The following is a 19,207-nucleotide window of genomic DNA, read 5'->3' as shown; positions in this document are numbered from 1 at the left end:
CATAATATAACTCATGTATATATAGTAGGGCTATAAAGAATGAAAATTTGAAACAAAACACTTCAGGATTTATAACACCTGCATTTTGATATATTTCAGGGTGGTTATCTTAGGAGGTTATACTTGTTATCCCTAGGAATACTACCATTCAAAACATCTTTTAGACTGTCTGCCAAAGTCAGTTGTTGAGATGGGCAGTCAATTTATATTGTAAATTAATTAATTTGGACGTTGTAGTTAATTAAAAGAATGCTGTACTACCTATACAAGTGATCCATTATATTCATGTCCTAGATATGAGTAACTCTGGGCTGTTACTCATATCTCAGAGGACAAGAATATGTCACCATTTAAGGATATCCAAAATAAAGTGCTTTGGACTCTGAAGGCATGCCCCAAAGGAGAGTGCCAAGTATTTTTTAGGAGTTTAAAAATTGTTATAATTTCCTAGAGCTGTCATAAAAAAGTCCCACAAACCGAGTGGCTCTGACAATGTAAATTTATTGTCACAGTGTTCTGGAGGCTAACTCCAAGATTAAGGCGTCAGCAGTGTTGATTCCTTCTGAGGGCCATGAGGAGAAATATATTTCATGCTTCTCCCCTAGCTTCCGGTGGTGTCCTGACAATTTTCCCAGTTCCTCATCTTTTAGGAGCATCACCCTCATCTGTTTCATCTTCACATGGTGTTCTCCTTGTGTGTGTGTCTCCAAATTTTCCCTTTTTATAAGAACAACAGTCATATTGGACGAGGGGCCCACTTTCCTCCAGTCGGACCTCATCTTAGTTACATCTGCAACAATCCTATGTTCCAATAAGATCACTTTCTGAGGTACTAAGCTCTTTAACATATCAATTTTTGGAGGACATAATCCAACCAATCACAAGAATTATTCAAACAATTGAATAATTCAGGCTTTTTATTTTAAAAGATGATCAGAATACTTTTTGTCATGCTCACACTGCTGAGAAGCATTATGTTTGGATGTTATTGTTTTATACATACTTTGTTTAGAAACATTTGGCTTTGAATGAAAAGGAATATACAAAACATAGTTTATTGAACAGAAAGTTATTGTAGGTTAGTGTCTGTAGGTTCTTCAGTGATTATGGCACTGAACCTAGTTCTTTTTTGTTTTGGGTGAAAGCTGAATATTGGCTAGTGTCTGTAGTAGGAATCATCAACTAATAAATGCAGCAAACTCCTGCTTATTCCATAAAATGGAAAACAGTACTAATATTTCTGAGGTGGTATTACATACATATAAACATATTATGGATATTCAAATATACTATAACTCACTATTAGACATTAAAAGAACAGATGGCTACAGTATAGTTAGAAGTATAGATGTGTAAATTGAAACCTACCAAATTTCCTAGTGTGAATTGTCCATTTGTTAGTTTTTACCAGTAGCAAGTCAGTATGGACAATTATTGGGCCACAACATTATGGTATAATTTGTATCTGCTTTAGTGATTAATACTGATGATATGATTATAACTACCATTGATCATGAGATCAACTTACCGGATCTTCCCATGAAGTCTGAATATGGACTAATTCTCTTCAGTTTTACTTTATTTAGCTGAAGACTGTTCCACATTAAACATTTAATATAATTTTATTGTTGTAAAAGTACAATTCATCTTCACTACTTTTCTTAGATTGTTTTCACTAATAATACTACTTTATAAAGGGATGCTTTACTTTCAGGATATCGATAATTACTTGCTCCATGAATTTTGAAATTGAAACAAGCCATACTATTGTGCATGTGGAAGTTGATAGCCCAGATTGTTTTGAAATTTTTTCATATTTTTATCTGAAGAATTTTAATAGCAAGCTGGCATTGTCAGCCATAAGATGTTCTTTAGACACAGACTTCCAGCTAAGATGGGGACTTATTATATCAGAGTAACCTGCTTTTGCATTTTACAACTAATAACATATGCTGATATTGGTAATGATATAGTATGCAATTATATGCATAGTTGACTTACAAAAGAGGATCATTCAGTAGTTTATGGCATAAGTACAATTAAATCCATAATTAAAAATAAGACATAATTCCACTTTGCCCTGGAGAACATATGTTTCCTAATTACAGTGTGTCCAGAGATCATTCAGTAGGAAGATGAGGGTTCCAAAGGAGAAATAAGTGAGGAACAGCTGGAGGTATTTGGGATGTTTATTCAGAAGTTGAGAGCGCTGAAGGGAGATAGTTGAGATGTCTTCAAATATTTCAAAGTTCATAATTCAGAACAGGAACTAGACTTACACATTGTTGCTCCAAGGACCAGAAGTTACAGGAAGGAAATGTTGAATCAATAGAAGGAAGACCTTGCTCATCAAAATCCGTCCAATTGTGAGACAGGTTATCTTGTAAAATAATGAGTGTCTCATCACTAAAAATATTGAAGTCAAGGTCAGATAACCATGTCATTGGTAGCGTAGAATGGGTTTTTAAATTAAGAATGAATCCAGTCTAGATGAACCACAAGGTCTCTCTTATCTTTCATATTCTGTAATCTCAGAGATAAAAACTGGCTTTCTTCCTGCAATCATTCTTCAGTAGTCTGAAGTCAAAGAAATAAATCATTCTCAACCATCTGGTGGCCTGCATGGTCCCTGACCCAATAATATTTTATGACGCATTTGGAAACTTGTGAAAAATGACAGCAGAAATATAGTGACAATTGCACATTTAGAAATATTCAGGAGCCTTGTTACGTTTGGCACACAGCTCGTCAAATATCCATAATAAGCTACAAACTTGTATTAAAGTATAGGTTTGAAAATCTATAATGAAAATATCTCTGACCCTCAGTTTGGATCTGTCACATTCACTCATTCAAAATGATGATACAATAACCAATATTCATTCAGAATATTTTGTGATTGCCTACTGGATTCCATTTGCTCTTCTAAATGCTAGGGATATAGTGGAGAGTGTTGCAGACAAAAATCTCTTCTCCTATATAACTTATATTCTAGTTATGGATACATATGTTTAACAAGAAAAAACAGCAATAGTAAATTTCAGGTGGTGGTAAGCACTTTGAAGACTCTGAACAGGGTAATGTGCTGGAGCTTTGTTGGTGAGGGAGTTACTTAAGATAGACTGTTAGGAATAGGCCCTCTTAGGAGGTAATATGTGAACTGAGACGAGTTGACGAAAAGGAAGCAGCCATGCTGGGGAACAGTGTTTTTGGCCGAGGAAACTGCAAGTATAAAGGCTCACCGTTGGGTGGTCTGGGCCCGTGATTACTGACAGCCCACTCCCCTGTTCTTTGGAATCACCTGTGTAACCACACTCTAAATGCGAGGTGTAAGACTTGGCCTTGGCAAAATATCAGACTCAGAGTTTAAGTTGGCAAAGCACAAGCCTGTGGTATCTCTTGTCTTCTCTCACCTGCTGAGTTTTTCATCATATCAGTTACTGAAGTGCAGTGTCTTGTCTTGATCTGGAGAAGAGAAGCATAAATAAAAGGCATAAAAGACAGCAGTTAGAAAATAAGTCTTTAGACAGCAGGGAACTCAACCTCTTGCCCATGGACTGGGGCTCTTCTTGGATGGACTTCAAGGAAAAAGTGATACTGCAAAAATTGTTTTCAATATTTATAACCATTTTTTCCAGGAAATAAGAGCCATAGCTTTCATCAACTCTTCTTGGGGTTCCATATGTAAAAGAATGAGAAAACACAGTTGTAAAGAATAGTTGCAGCACTTACTGTCTCAGATAGGAAACTTAGCATAAATAGCCCCTCAAAAAGTCTGAAATGCCATTTTACTCCGTGTGCTACCTCAAGAAAAATAAATGGAAGTAAACAGGCTCACAACAGGTCCTGCTTCAAATGGACTGACTCAAAATGTAAAACAAATAGGGACAGAACTTCAACTAAAATATACCTCCAGAGACACATTTCTTTGTCTAGTAGTTAGAAGAAAGACTACTGTTCAGATATATTGGCTGCTTCTTCAGAAAAGTAGTATTCCCACAGATTTATGTAAGGGCTGGACACAGACATGTCCTCCACACTTGTGTGCCTTTGGGACAGTTTTCCTTTAGACCCTTAGACTTTCTATGTTCCATATGTTGGGTTTGAGTTTTAAATATTCTTAATAATTTCCACTTTGACAAACCCATTTATGCCTCTTTAGAAGTTTATTTCTTCTTCCAATGCTAGAAAACATTCACAAATAAAGGAAATTGGGAACAACAGTGGGTGTGACTGTGAAGGGATGTGACCTTTTTCTCTGAGTCTTGGCTTATAGGAAAAAGAACCTCATGATGACAAGTGTGTATGGGTTACCAGTGCTCACAGAAGGTAAACAGACTTGTAGAGGTGCTCCTCCAGGTTAAAAGTGAGGGTAGCTCATGTTGCTAAATAAAAATAATCATTTAATGACACTTGTTAAGGACAAGATAAGGAGCCTGTTATGGTGGTTCATGCCTGTATTCCCAGCACTTTGGGAGGCTGAGGCAGGTAGATCACTTGTGGTCAGGAGTTCTAGAGCAGCCCAACATGATGAAACCCTAACTCTACTAAAAATACAAAAATTAGCCGGATGCTGTGGTGCATGCGTGTAGTCCCAGCTATGTGGGAGGCTGAGGCAGGAGAATCACTTAAACCTGGGAGGTGAACCTAGGCGGTGAAGGTTGCAGTGAGCCTAGATTGTGCCACTGCACTCCAGCCTGGGCGACAGAGTGAGACTCTGTCTCAAAAAAAAAAAAAAAAAATAAGGAAAACTTTATTTCAGCGGGGATTATTGGGATAGGAATAAGGCCACTGCAGTGTGGTCTTGCAGTGGGGGAGACAGATTAGGCTCGATTCAGAATACAACATGGCCAAGTGGGAATTTATAGTCAAGGAACAGGTTGGGGGTCAGAGGATGGAAAATCATTAAGAAGAAACAGTGGTGAGGGATGGGATTCTAGCAAACCTTACCTAACAAGATTCGTACTGAAGGCAGGCCAGGGTGATCAGACATCAGCTGGACGATGGTTGGAGAAGGAAGAAGCCAGTTAGATATCAAGGATGATCAAGTATGAAGAATGGGGAATCTCACTAAACCAACTTACCAAGATTCTTGCTAAAATTGGACAATGCAGAGACAAACACCAAAGTCCAAACGTCAAGGTTTAGTTGAAAAAGAGCTCAGTGGAGCCTGAATAGAGTTTGGTCATGGAGAGAAACTGTATCGGTGGTGAACCATGTGGGATGGGCTGTTTGAGGGTTTTATTCTCTCAGTTGAGTGTTGTATGATGTTTGAGTTGAGAGTCATGAATTCACACTCTGAGCCCTCATCCTGATTAGAAATATTGCTCTCACCTGTCTCCTGTATAATCTGCTGTCCTTGGCAAATGATATTTTATAACCAATATTATTTTTTCTGGGCGATATTTTAGTTCTCAACACTTTTTGTTAACACTCCTTTCCTGCTAACATCTTTGACCAATTAGAAAGATGAGCCAATACAGTATGTCTGTTTGTTTTGACTGATAGAAATAACTTTTGCTTTGTAATTTTCATATACAAAATTCTATTATCATAAATGTTTCCTCATCACTCCTGAGCCATAAGTGGAGACTTGACAGAGTGTTGTGGGAATAAAAGGCCATGGTTGGGAGCGGGCTTGGCCTTCTGGCAAGCTCCACCTAGATATAAGGTCAACTGTTTTTTTCCCAGACAACCCAACTCTCTGGTTAGTAGTAGGATTCTACTTCAGACCAAGTAAATTGCCACACTTGAAACAAAAAATTAGGGGCAAGTATTAAAAGAGAAGGCCGAGGCAGGGAGTGAGAAGTCATAGCTTAGACCTCTAGCTAGGTACTGGCTAGTTACACCAACGTAGAAGTTGGTCAAGTCTGTATAGATCAGATTCCCCACATCAGTGGCTAAAAGAAAAGGTAGGAATTAGAAAATATTTAAGTGGGGCACAAAAAAAAGGAGCCTGACACAGAGCAGGCAATCCTTAATTGCTATTGTCTTTATGATTGAGATAGCCAGTGGGAACACATAGCAGTGGTAGTAACTCTTTGGGCTTCTAATCTTAAAGAATAAGTAGCTGTAAGCCACGTGCAGAAAATATGAGGGTGGCACAGGGTCGAAAAAGGGCATTCCCAGCCAAGAAACAGTGGGGCAAAGTTAGAACTGGAAGCAGGAGAGCACAGCTGGAGCACAAGGTGTGAGAAGGGCCACATATACAGGGATACAGAGGGCAGGGGTTAGATTCTGAAGAGTCCTGTATGTCCTGATAATACGTGGGTATTTTATACTGAAGTCTGTGAATAGTTGCCAAATAAAAAGGGAAACATATTCACGAATTTGAGGCATTACTATAAAAAGACGGTTTAGGACAATGTAGTCATAGGATTCTGATTTTTTAATAATGAAACTTTGTTCTCAGATAAACATCCATAAAGCCTCCTGCTCAGATAGTCAAGGGTAGGCAGTTTGCAGTTTGCAGGCTCAGTGGTTATTTAGATGGAATATCCCCAAGAATTTCCATTCTCAGCGTTCTTTTATATAAAGTCAAAGACGCTCCCTCCTGTCTCTCTACTGACTTCATTATCTCCTCTGCAAGTAGCTGCTGATGGGATCTGGTTGACTGTGGCTTGCGGTGGTATCTGTTTTATCGTTCAAAGCCCTGCGGGATCAGTTTGGGCTTGGTAGGGGGGAAGATCCCTTTTTATCTTCAGGCTTTGCTTGATCGAATCAGGCCTTGAACTATTCTGCCGGTTTTGTTTCAGATATACAGATGCATTCTTCTTTTCTTTCACTCTCTTTCTCAACATCATTCAATTGTGAGTTTCCTGTTCTCTATTCTCTATTCAAACAATATTTCCTTTTGGACTCTATTAGTAGAGACTTGCAAATTTTGCCCTTAAAATTTATGGATGTGAAAGCCATGATAATATTTTGACCTGAAAAAGTACCTTACAAAATAACAATTTTAGATTTAAGCTTAAACATCATGCTTATTGGCATTGTAGAGAATGAATTGAGGTGGGAAAATTAAGCTGAAGATTGGGTCTTAAGGCAGGGAAATTAAGGTAGGAAACTGTAGCAGATAACTCATGTGATGGTAGGGGCTGGAATTCAGGTTGTGGCATTTAGTATGGAGAGGAAAGAATGAATGTGAAAGATATGTCAGAGGTAGAATGAACAGGACTGGGTTATAAATTGGCTGTGGGGAGTGAACGACAGGGAAGTTGCAAGCATTCTTGACTCTGATTTGGACTCTGACAGTGAGGAAGCCATTTACTGAAGGGAGAGGTTGGAGTTGAGTAGTTCCATTTTGGAAATACTGGATTTAAGGTTCTTGTCAGGTATTCCATGTGCAGAAACCCAGGAGGTAATATGAACTTCAGAGACAGAACTCAGCTAGCAATATGGATTTTGTGTGTACTAATTAAGGAAAGTGCTAACTCAAAATACAGTGGCTTGGATAAGCTGGGAGTTTATCTCTCTTTCATAGACCAGTGACCTAGTCTATGCCGCCAGGCAGCTCTGCTGCACAAGTTCATCCAGGGGCCAGAATGATGAGACAACTTTGCCTTTTAAATATCTTGTCTTCCAAAGTTGGTCCTGTTTTTCTCCAGTTCCAGTCATGGACAGAAAGAGAATGAGAAAGAGAACTCCCAATGCGTGAAGGCCTACACTCATCAACACTGTTCAGATTTTATTGGCAGGAACTCACATGGCTTTGCTTAGTTGCAAGGGAGGCTGGGAAATGTGGTCTGGCTAGGAAGCTATATTCTTTTTTTTTTGAGATGAAGTCTCACTCTATCGCCCAGGCTGGAGTACAGTGGCGCGATCTCGGCTCACTGCAAGCTCCGCCTCCCGGGTTCACGCCATTCTCCTGCCTCAGCCTCCTGAGTAGCTGGGACTACAGGCGCCTGCCACCGTGCCTGGCTAATTTTTTTGGTATTTTTAGTAGGGAAGGGGTTTCACCATGTTAGCCAGGATGGTCTCGATCTCCTGACCTCGTGATCTGCCTGCCTCAGCCTCCCAAAGTGCTGGGATTACAGGCATGAGCCACTGTGGCTGGCCGGAAGCTATGTTCTTATACAGACATTAATTACTGTGGATCCAGTGGAGGACAGACTGGGTGGGTGGGTGAGTGGATGGACTAAGTTTACACAAGTGTCATTAGTGTACATGAGGCAGTGAAGGTGTGGAGGGAAATAAGACCACACAAGGAAACGATGCAATATATGCAGCCAAGGACAGAACTCTGTGACCTGCCAACACTTAAAGGGCAGAGATACTAAAATTTTGAGATGGTGACTACACGGTAAAGAGCAAACTGAGTGTAGAGATTTTTTTCTTCTACATCCCAATTCCCTTATCTCTACTAAGATATTAATAGTACCCACATCATTGTAATATACAAAGATAAATTGAGATACGACATGAGAAACTGTTAGTATACCACTTACCACAGTGGTAGCTGATGACAATAATAACAATTTATTAAGGTATTTATTGAAGTAAGTAGAAAATTTATTGATCTATGATTAGATTTTTAACTAGCTAAATTGTCCTTAGTTTTGCTTGAAGTGACAGTGAAGTGTATATTTTCTGGTTATGTGCGTTTGTGCTGCTGAAGGTAGATTTTCAGGTCAAAGTTTTTGGGACTTGGTCCAGTTTCTCACTTTGCTTGTTTTAACACCCTCTAACTTCTTATAGATGCAAATTTAGGGTGCCCAAATGGGCCCCCAAGAGAGAAAATATTTGCAGGAGGGGTTTGTGAATAAACTCTGCTCCCTCAGGCTGCTGGAACTGGCCTCACTAGTGAGCATGGAGCCTTCCAGATTTTCTGACTCTAGCCTCTTTGTAACTACATTTTTTTGGTAAAAATGAAAAATGATCAGTAAATGCAGTCTTTTACATTTCGTTATGCTACCTATGTAATAGGGATATTGCGAGGGTTAAATGAGATATGAGGACCTTTCGTATATTAAGAAATAATAAGATGACTTTTTTCTACTGCACTTTCTATGCACAGATTTAGTTATCTTTCTGTTCTCCTAAGAGAGAGCTAAAGAACAGAAAGTCTTGTAATGAATTTTATTGCTTGCTGCTTTTTTAAAGGAAGCATTATTTCCCTGCAGAGCTTAAGATTATCAGCGGAGAACTTTTGGTCTAACCTGTTTAAATCTTGTGAGCTCATTAACTGCTATCATTTACTTCAATTCTAGAAGAAAGAGGGTTGTAGATTGTATATTTGTATCTGCTAATCAATATAGTTATTTCAAACAAGAGTCATGTTTATTTACAAAAACATTAATATTGGCATGTATTGGCACCTAGATTTTATTTATACATTATCTTCGTAAGCACATTAAAAGGCTGCCCGACTTTTTGATGTGGCCTGTGAATATTGAGTACTGAAAAGCCATGGGTGTTCTTCCAATTTTAGAAACTCATTTTGGAGATAGATCAGAGAATAATTTCAAGTGTATAATTTCCTCAAGTGAAATGAGGCATCCTGACATGGCTTCAAATAGATTCCAGGAAATGTAGGGGATTTGTGATTATTCTCTGATAAAGGTAGTGTTATTATTTACAGCTAATAGTTGACCAGAATTTTAATACTGTAACAAGTAAAGTAGGTTAGCCAATGTGTCTTATGCATACCTTTGAATTATCTGAAGTTATTAACATAGGGCTAACTTAGCTTTATTTAGGAAGAAAACATTTTCAAGTAAAATTAATTCAGTGTTTTATTTTGAGAAAAGCAAATAAGTACACTTCAGTTCTTTCCTATTCTGAATAAAATACTCTTTGTGAAATGAAACGCAGTTTTGAATTTTATCATTTGTCTCCTCTTTTTACTCTACAGAAATGTTGGTTTGTGCAGCTAAATATCTATAAATAGTATAATAAATACATATAAACACATCTATGTTTTTTATCTGGACTTAATGTCTTACTTTTCAAGACAAGTTTACACTGAAAAATGTAAACCTTATGCATAATTATTTGACTGGCACAAAATATGCTCAGGGTTATGTTCAGGTTGAATTACTTCAATAAGAGTGATTCAGAACAGACAGAAAACCCTGGAGCTATTTCAATGAAGAATTTACAGAGTGACTGAGGAGGTCAATCATCTTATACAGACAAATCTGGAAAAATACTGACTGTCCTCTCAAGAAGAGAACTATTCTTTGGAAAGTTGGTTCTTAACTTTAAGTACTTGTGAAAATGATTCACTGATATTCAGCATGACACCTGTGTTAGGCAATTCTTCCATTGCTAGAAATAAATACTTGAGACTGGGTAATTTATAAGAAAACAAGTTTAATTGGCTTATGGTTCTGCAGGCTGTACAGGAAAGGCAAATGATGATGGCATCTGCCCCTGGGAAGGCCTCAAGGAGCTTTGACGCATGGCAAAAAGCAAAGCGGCAGCAGGCACATCACACGGCCAAAGCAGGAACAGGAGAAAGAGATGGGGGGTGGTGCTACACACTTTTAAAGAAACAGATCTTGGGAGAACTCCGTTATCACCAAGAGGATGGCCATTCATGAGGAACCTACCCCCATGATCTAAACACCTCCCACCAGGCCCTACTTCCAACACTGTGGATTACATTTCAACATGAGATTTGGGTGGGGACAAATGTACTAATTATATCAATGCCTGTCTGCTGCAAGTTTCTACATGCCTAATGAGTCAGCAAAGAAATATTTAATTGCATGTACTATAGAGGAATTTGTGCTTTTACTTAGATAATTATACTCTGTATCTTTTAAAATTGAATTTATTAAAGGATATAGGGCAGCATACAACAAAAATACAGTAAATTAATAATAAAATATAAACAGAATTGGAAAGTCAAGGTTAAAGGAAAGAGTAAGCAGAGGTGCTTAACATGAAGAGAGACAGTTACTGTGGTTGAGTGTCCTGTTTGCCTCTCAGCTTTCTGACAGCCCAGGTGTAAAGGAGGTACAATCATCACCATAATTCTAATGTTAGGAGAGCAAACATTCTAACCTCAAAGGGAGCAAAATTCTAAATATTTTATCAAGTGGGATTTTATATCTACTACTTTATCGAGAAAAAATATCTTCAATATCATTTTTCACAAATTTTATAGAGCAGTTTCTTATGGTGTTTTCCAATACATATCATTAAATACACCTTGGTGGAAAATAATATGCAAGGGCATAAGTTAATATATTGCAAGTTGGCACATTTTGGTGACCTGGTTTGAAGGATGGACGTAAAGTACTAAGATGTCAACTGATTTCATTTCTTTTAGATAATCTGTAGTTGACATCTCTTTTGGAGAGACTCTTGATAGAGAAGCATAAAATATAGTTTAATGAATTCTGATGACAAATTTAAGGACTGAAGTTCTGCCTTGTTTGAGGAGTTACCTGTATGCTTTTTAAACAAAATGAGGAAATGATCACCTGCTATTTTGCTATATAAATGGAGGAGTCTAACTAGGTAGGACCTTTGCTTGGAATAAAGCACACTTGCCTACCTGAGTGTGAAGATAATCTAAAGGGACCGGTGATCTGGAAGGACACCAAGTCCCAACTATGTGACGTGTCAATACAATTGCACATCTACATTTCTGGGCAACCGAAAAAGCTGTTTTGTCATTGGAATCCAAAGTCATTTTCAATAACCTTGATTGTTTTAATATTTCATTGCATTTTTTTTAAAGTTACAAATCAATGTCATTTTCAAAGAAACATTGACAGAATCAACACAGTCTAGAAAAGGATCAACAGAATGATTAAGTGTACATATTTGGAAAACTTGAAAACTAGGACTATTTAGCCTGGAGAGGAGAATAATTAAAGAGAAAGGAATAATTGATTCTTCAGCTATGACTCTCTACCTTATGGAAAAGGGAAGGGTTGAGAGCAGAGTTAGAACCAGTGCATCCTTACAAAGAAGGCAGGTTCCAACAAGGGAGTGCTTGTTAAAAATTAGTGTTGTTCTGGTGTGGACAGGGCTGTCTAGTGAGGCGGGGAGTCCCTCTCATTAGAACTGCAATTTCATTCATTGTTTTTTTATTCCCCTGTTAGTCATACTTTCTTGTTTCTTTGCATGTCTTATAACTGTTTTTCTTTAAGCGAACAGGACATTTTAAATAATATGATGTGACAGCTCTGAAAATCAGATTTTTCCACCTCTCCAACGTTTGCTGTGTTTATTTGTTGGTTCGATGACATTTTCTAAACTAATTCTGTGAAGGCTGTATTCTTTGTCACATGTGGTCATTGAAGTTTCTGCTCAGTTAGCTTAGTGGTCAGTTGATGAATGGACAGAGATTTCCTCAGATGCCTAGAACCAGTGAGTCTCCCGGCCTTTACCAAGGGTGCACAGAGCTTCAAGGTCAGCCAGAGGAGAGATCTTAGGATCTTTGCAGGTCTTTCCTGGGACTATGCACAGCCCCTGAACCTAAGGACAGCCCTATTCATGTGTGTAATTTTCGAGATCCCCACGAATATGTCAGCTTTGTCAAGCCCCCATGTGCACAACTGTTACCAACTGCCTCAGGCAGCCTCAGAGATCAATAGTTACCTCTAACTGTCGTTGGTAACCTCCTGGGGACGGAGGGACCGGAGGCTGTTCCCTAGTCGAGCTTCAAGTTCCGGTCAAATAAAGACATCCTCCTGAGCGGTGTCTTCCAGGCCAGACCAGCCATATAGTAACAGTCTGGGAAAGGCGCCTTGAAGGAGCTGCAACCCCATTCTGCGCCCTCTGGTGGCGGCTAGGCTGCCAGTTCTCACCAGGATTGCAGGCTCTTGGCTTTCCAGGCTACTGAGGGGAGCAGGGATGGGAATAGGGCAAATGAAAATTCCATAGCTGTTCCTAATGAGATTCGGCGGCTTTTCGTGAATAAACCCTCCTCAGATTGCTGCAAGACTTTGGTTAATTTCCAGAATTCTAGAAAAATTGATGCTAACAGGTTTTTTGCCATTGTTTTCATTGATTACATGAGTAGAGATTCTTTGGAGGTCCTTCCCATGCCAGTTTTGCTATGTCACTCTACAAGTGCTTTTTTGCCATGTTTTTAAAAGTTAATAAGTTGAATTCATGACTTCCAAGGACCCCTCCCATTCTATAGTGTTCAGTATTAATAGGTCTCATTCCCCAACCATCCTAGATGATAGAATTTACAGTACCATTTTAAAAATAAATGTGATTGTTTAAGATAAACTGAAATAGACTTTAAACAGTGCCAAGATATGAAACATAATAAACTGTACTTAATTATCAACCTCTGCCTTGTTTTATTCACAGATTTGAAAAGGAAACATTACTTTTCTGGCACAGTTTCTTAGCTTAAAATGAATTAGTCTAAAGAGGTAGGAGATCTTAAGCCAATATAGATACAATTTAAGCCCCAGAGACTATTGAAAGGGTAAAAATCAAGTAATTGACTGACACCATTTCACAGAGTTGAATCATCAGCATATATATTTATTGAATGGTTTACTTTTTTGAATAACTAATACATTGTTATTAACTATAGTCACCATGTTGTAGACCTCTTGTACTTATTCCTCCTAACTGAAATTTTGTATCCTTGAATGGTTTACCTCTAAATCTTTTTTTTTTTTTTTTTTTTTTTTTTTTTTTTTTTGAGACAGGGTCTCCCTCTGTCGCCCAGGCTGGAGTCCGGTGGGGCGATCTCAGCGCACTGCAACCTCTGCCTCCCGGGTTCAAGCAATTCTCATGTCTCAGCCTGCCGAGTAGCTGGGATTTCAGGCATGCATGGTGGATTTCAGGCATTCACCATGCCCAGCTAATTTTTGTATTTTTAGTAGAGACAGTGTTTCACCATGATGATCAGACTGGTCTCGAACTGTAAACCTCAAGTGATCTGCCCGCCTTAGCCTCCCAATGTGCTGGGATTACAGGCGTGAGCCACCATGCCCAGCCAGTTTACCTCTAATTCTGAAATCTATTATAATTATTATTAATAAAATATTAATATATTCATGCTAATTCTTTATTCACTAAAAATCCATTTTTGTACTAAGTACTGAGCACATTGGTAAGGAATCAGCTAAACATGATCCAAGGCTGTTTTATATCAATTTCTTCAAAGATAGATGTGAGAAAATAGTGCCACATTATTTGGTAATGATGTTAAATGAAGTTGCTATGCAAATTAATTTTCCAGATGTCTGAAGCCAAACCTTTTTAACTTAACAAATTTTGAGGTGACTCTTCTCAAACTATGTAAAATATTTCTCTGCTTCATCAGGAAGCTAATGATCTAACATCTCAGTAGCAAGTAATCATTCTGGACAGTTATCTCATTGTCCTGTAAAACAGTAGCAGCCACCTTGCTCTTGTAGGGTAGAGCTATGCAGAAGTACTCACTGGTGACATAATGCTGTGCTGCTGGTGTTTTCATACTCTTTCATGAAGTGTTGTGCCTCGTACTTTTCCATTAATATCTGCTAATCATAGATCTTCCATCTATTTTTAATTTGATCTTTCTACTTTCTAATCTGCGAACTGACATATCAGACAAGAGATTGTACCTACTGGGTTCCTAACATGTATGAGGCACTATTCTAAGTGTTAAAATGTGTCCGTGCATTTAATCCTCCCAGCATCTCAGACAGGTAAGCACTATTATCGTCTACGTTTTTAGACAAGAAAACTGAAGCACACAGAGATTAAGTAACTGGCCCCAAATCACATAGCCATTCATGATCTTAACCATTATACTATACTGTTGAAGTGGCATCGTTCATCTGGGGTAATACCCAAGGTTAGTTGTCTCAGGCCAAGGAAATCAAGGATGTGAACACACAAGGAGTGAGGTTAAGAGTGGAGGTTTAATAGGCTCAAGAAAGAGAAGAGCTCTCTCCTAAAGAGAGGGTTCCCGAGTGTGTTTTCTGGTCCACAGCAAAATGAAACGGGTTTTAAAGATGAGCTTGAGGAGGCGGAGTCTGACTTACACAGGGCACGAAAGATTGGTCGGACCAGGTGTACCATTCGCATAGCGCATGAAAATCTGGCCACCCCCACCCTAATCTTTTATTATGCAGATGGTCCTCTACTTGGCTGGCACCATATTACCTGTTTCTTCACTGTATACACAAAGACAAGGGATGATAGAGCCTCCATGTTGAACATAACTGGTCCCCAGCAAGCCCTTTTCTGTTGGCACAGCTGCTGGCATTCACCTGTGCAAGCTTCCAGCTTGCTTGTCTATGTCTACAGCTCGATTTTTCAGGAAGTTCTTTTAATGATTTTGGAGCTGCTTTTTGTTAAAAGGGAAATTCCGCCGAGGACTCTTTTACCCTCACTATCTGCCTAAATAATTTCTATCTCCTGTATCACTGTGTCATATAAAGATGCTTATTAAAATGGCACATAAACCTAAGGTGAATGAGTTCTCATAGAATATTTGAGTGGAACTGTTTGAAAAATACTTAAATTTCAGTGAGTTGTCTTTGTGATGTCTGTGTTAGTTTCCCACAGAATGTATGTGTATGTCTGTGTTTGTGCAAATTTCTTGTGTTTGTATCAAATAGGTTAAGGCGGCCAGAGAAGCGACTTTACCAAACGGGTGTTAAGTATTATTAAATCATAAACATTGTGTGCCAGATCTGGCCTAATGCCTTTTTATGTGTTTGAAGTTTCACTGGAACCCTGCCACATTCATTCATTCACTTATCGTCTATGGCTGCTTTCTTGTGACAGTGGCAGCGATGAGTAGTTGCCATAGAGACCATATGGCCCATAGAGCCCAAAATATTTACTATCTGGCTCTCTAAAAAAAGAAAACAAGTTTGTCAACCCCTGCTTTAGATGTTGGGTTTTATGTCTCAATTTCAGGTTTTGAGAAAGACAAAAGAAGGGGTTGGCTCATCGGAATCAGCTGGACAGGCTTTTCAAAAGCTACACACCACCCTCTCTCCTTCTTCTCATCAGCTTTCCCTGAGGAGAACCACTGTCTTAAACTTTATGATCCAAATAGTCTGATTTCATTAACTGATACAGATTGTTTGCTTTCATTAACTATTTTTGGCCTTCTGTAACATATCTAAAGTAATGCTGACCGTGTATTTCTTTTACAGGGTTGTGGGAAGAAAATGTATTCCTTTTTGAGAGGAACCAAACAACTGCAGGTGCTGAGGTTTCTGGGAATCTCCATTGGGGTGACACAAATCCTGGCCATGATTCTCACGATTACTCTGCTCTGGGCTCTGTATTATGATAGAAGGGAGCCTGGGACAGACCAAATGATGTCCTTGAAGAATGACAACTCTCAGCACCTGTCATGTCCCTCAGTAGAACTGTTGAAACCAAGCCTGTCAAGAATCTTTGAACACACATCCATGGCAAACAGCTTTAATACACACTTTGAGATGGAGGAGTTATAAAAAGAAATGCCACAGAAGAAAACCACAAACCTGTTTTATTGGACTTGTGAATTTTTGAGTACATACTATGTGTTTCAGAAATATGTAGAAATAAAAATGTTGCCATAAAATAACACCTAAGCATATACTATTCTATGTGTTAAAATGAGGAGGGAAAAGTTTCATGTCATAAGTCACCACCTGGACAAAAATTGATGCCCTTAAAATGCAGAAGACAGATGTCATACCCACTGTGTAGCCTGTGTATGACTTTTACTGAACACAGTTATGTTTTGAGGCAGCATGGTTTGATTAGCATTTCTGCATCCATGCAAACGAGTCACATATGGTGGGACTGGAGCTATAGTAAAGGTTGATTTACTTCCACCAACTAGTATATAAAGTACTAATTAAATGCTAACATAGGAAGTTAGAAAATACTAATAACTTTTATTACTCAGTGATCTATTCTTTTGATGCTAAATAAATTATATATCAGAAAACTTTCAATATTGGTGACTACTTAAATGTGATTTTTGCTGGTTACTAAAATATTCTTACCACTTAAAAGAACAAGCTAACACATTGTCTTAAACTGATCAGGGATCTATTTGTATATAAGTCTGTGTTAAATCTGTATAATTCAGTCGATTTCAGTTCTGATAATGTTAAGAATAACCATCATGAAAAGGAAAATTTGTCCTGTATAGCATCATTATTTTTAGCCTTTCCTGTTAATAGAGCTTTAATATTCTGTCCTGGGCTTATATTACACATATAACTGTTAATTTAAATACTTAACCACTAATTTTGAAAATTACCAGTGTGATACATAGGAATCATTATTCAGAATGTAGTCTGGGCTTTAGAAAGTATTAACAAGAAAATCTGCACATAACTTAGTTGATTCAGAAAGGACTTGTACGCTGTTTTTCTCCCAAATGAAGACTCTTTTTGACACTAAACACTTTTTAAAAAGCGCTTATCTTTGCCTTCCCAAACAAGAAACAATAGTCTCCAAGTCAATATAAATTCTACAGAAAATAGTGCTTTTTCTCCAGAAAAATGCTTGTGAGAATCATTAAAACATATGACAATTTAGAGATTCTTTGTTTTATTTCACTGATTAATATACTGTGGCAAATTACACAGATTATTAAATTTTTTACAAGAGTATAGTATATTTATTTGAAATGGGAAAAGTGCATTTTACTGTATTTTGTGTATTTTGTTTATTTCTCAGAATATGGAAAGAAAATTAAAATGTGTCAATAAATATTTTCTAGAGAGTAATGACTTGTCTCTGCCTACTTTTTAATACATTACAAGCACTTATGCCACGTGAGAAGATTATCAAGGGGAGAAAAACATGAGAAAGAATGATTGCATAAAGTATTAATATTGATTTCCAATCTCCGGAATGGACCTATAAGAATATGTATTTTCACTGAGAAGACTCAAAAAGATGCCCATTTTTCACTTTTGCTTTTTACCTAAATGTTAAATAGTATACTTGTTTGAGATAATATAAAAATATGCCCATTTGTGTTAATTTATCTTTTCAATGTTTGCATATCACAGTTTTATAACTATTATTAATTTTTAAGAGAATATGAGTCTCTTAGTTAATTTCAAATTCTCTTCAAATGAGTCAAGGAATGCAATCCTTGAAATTGACTGCCATGTTTAAAATCTTCCATAGATTTTAATGAAAACTGAGTACATTCCTTGTTCAGAGCCAAAAGCATCCCTTTTAATAACTTCCTCAATACCCCAAATCCCTGTAATTTCACCTAAAATACCCACATAACTGAGATAGCTATCTATGAGTTTTGTTTGAATTATTTGTATAATGCTCAAATTTAGCTGCTGCTTTTTTTGATATGTCTTACAGTCACAGCAAGAGCAAGCATATAATATATTGGGCTCAGTAAAATGAAAATCCTCAAATTATAAAAGTTGCTTTCTACATTTTTAGACCTCAGATATTTTGATGTATCACGTGATTTACTACACTCTAGAATGGTCAACATACATTTAGACAATCATTTTGTATATAATACACTTGCTTAATGGGAATGAATGACATTTATAGCAGTAGCCCAAAAAGCCTCTTATGGTAGCAGTGCACCTGGAATAATAAAACTGCAAGGGAGTTAAAAAAGTGTATTTAATGCAGTAGAGCTGAGGGAGTTCACTATTTGGGTACATTGCAAACAAAACTGTTTCTTTGGGAATTTTTAAAAGCTTTCTTTGGTAAAAATAAATCATTTTTAAAAGTAGAAATTTAAGAAGATTATTTTTAGACTGGTTAACAGTCCATTCAAAGTGCCCTGGAGACTCAGAGATGGCAACAAGAGATGATGTCTGTCCTTAAACACTGTAGAATCTGAGTTAGAGACACTTGTGCTAACCACAGGAAAAATAAATAAGGGAATATGCAGCGAGTGGGGCCCTTAAGAATAAGAGATGGAGTAAAGTGGAATTAAGGCAGCTATGCCAAGGAGATGGCCTTCAAGCTGGATCAGAAGGAGCAGTGGAGTCTAGCTGGCTCGTGGAAAACGTTCCATGAGCCATGAGTTTGAGGTTAAAAGGTATACATTATTTTGGAGTTACGACTTATGGTTCAATGTGGTTAGATCATAGAATGCTTGAAGAGGCGCCATGGGAGAGGAAATGAATGAAATTTGAATTTGAGTGCTTTGTTCTGTGGCTCAAAGTCAGTCACCGAAGCGATTTCAGAAAGAGAAATGATGACTATTTCATTAATTTAACTGGATTAGCCAAGTGAGAAAGAGGGGACCAGGAGACAGTTATAGTCATTTTGCAACTCCTGGGTG

At 37.8% G+C, this 19,207-nt stretch overlaps 1 protein-coding gene across 2 annotated transcripts in view; it reads left to right on the top strand.

Annotated features, from left to right (window-relative positions):
• TSPAN12 (tetraspanin 12) overlaps positions 1 to 17,660 on the top strand; it is a 72,511-nt gene extending 54,851 nt beyond the window's left edge. For both annotated transcript variants that reach the window (XM_030826490.1, XM_030826491.1), the window contains exon 8: positions 16,083 to 17,660. In XM_030826490.1, coding sequence (XP_030682350.1) covers positions 16,083 to 16,388 — 306 coding nt within the window. In that variant the 3' untranslated portion in view covers positions 16,389 to 17,660. The remainder of the gene's footprint in view (positions 1 to 16,082) is intronic.
• Positions 17,661 to 19,207: the final 1,547 nt, after the last annotated feature.

The sequence above is a fragment of the Nomascus leucogenys genome, chromosome 13 (assembly GCF_006542625.1).
Source record: "Nomascus leucogenys isolate Asia chromosome 13, Asia_NLE_v1, whole genome shotgun sequence".
In the NCBI taxonomy this organism is placed as follows: Eukaryota; Metazoa; Chordata; class Mammalia; order Primates; family Hylobatidae; genus Nomascus; species Nomascus leucogenys.
This window is presented reverse-complemented; position numbering and strand designations above follow the sequence as displayed.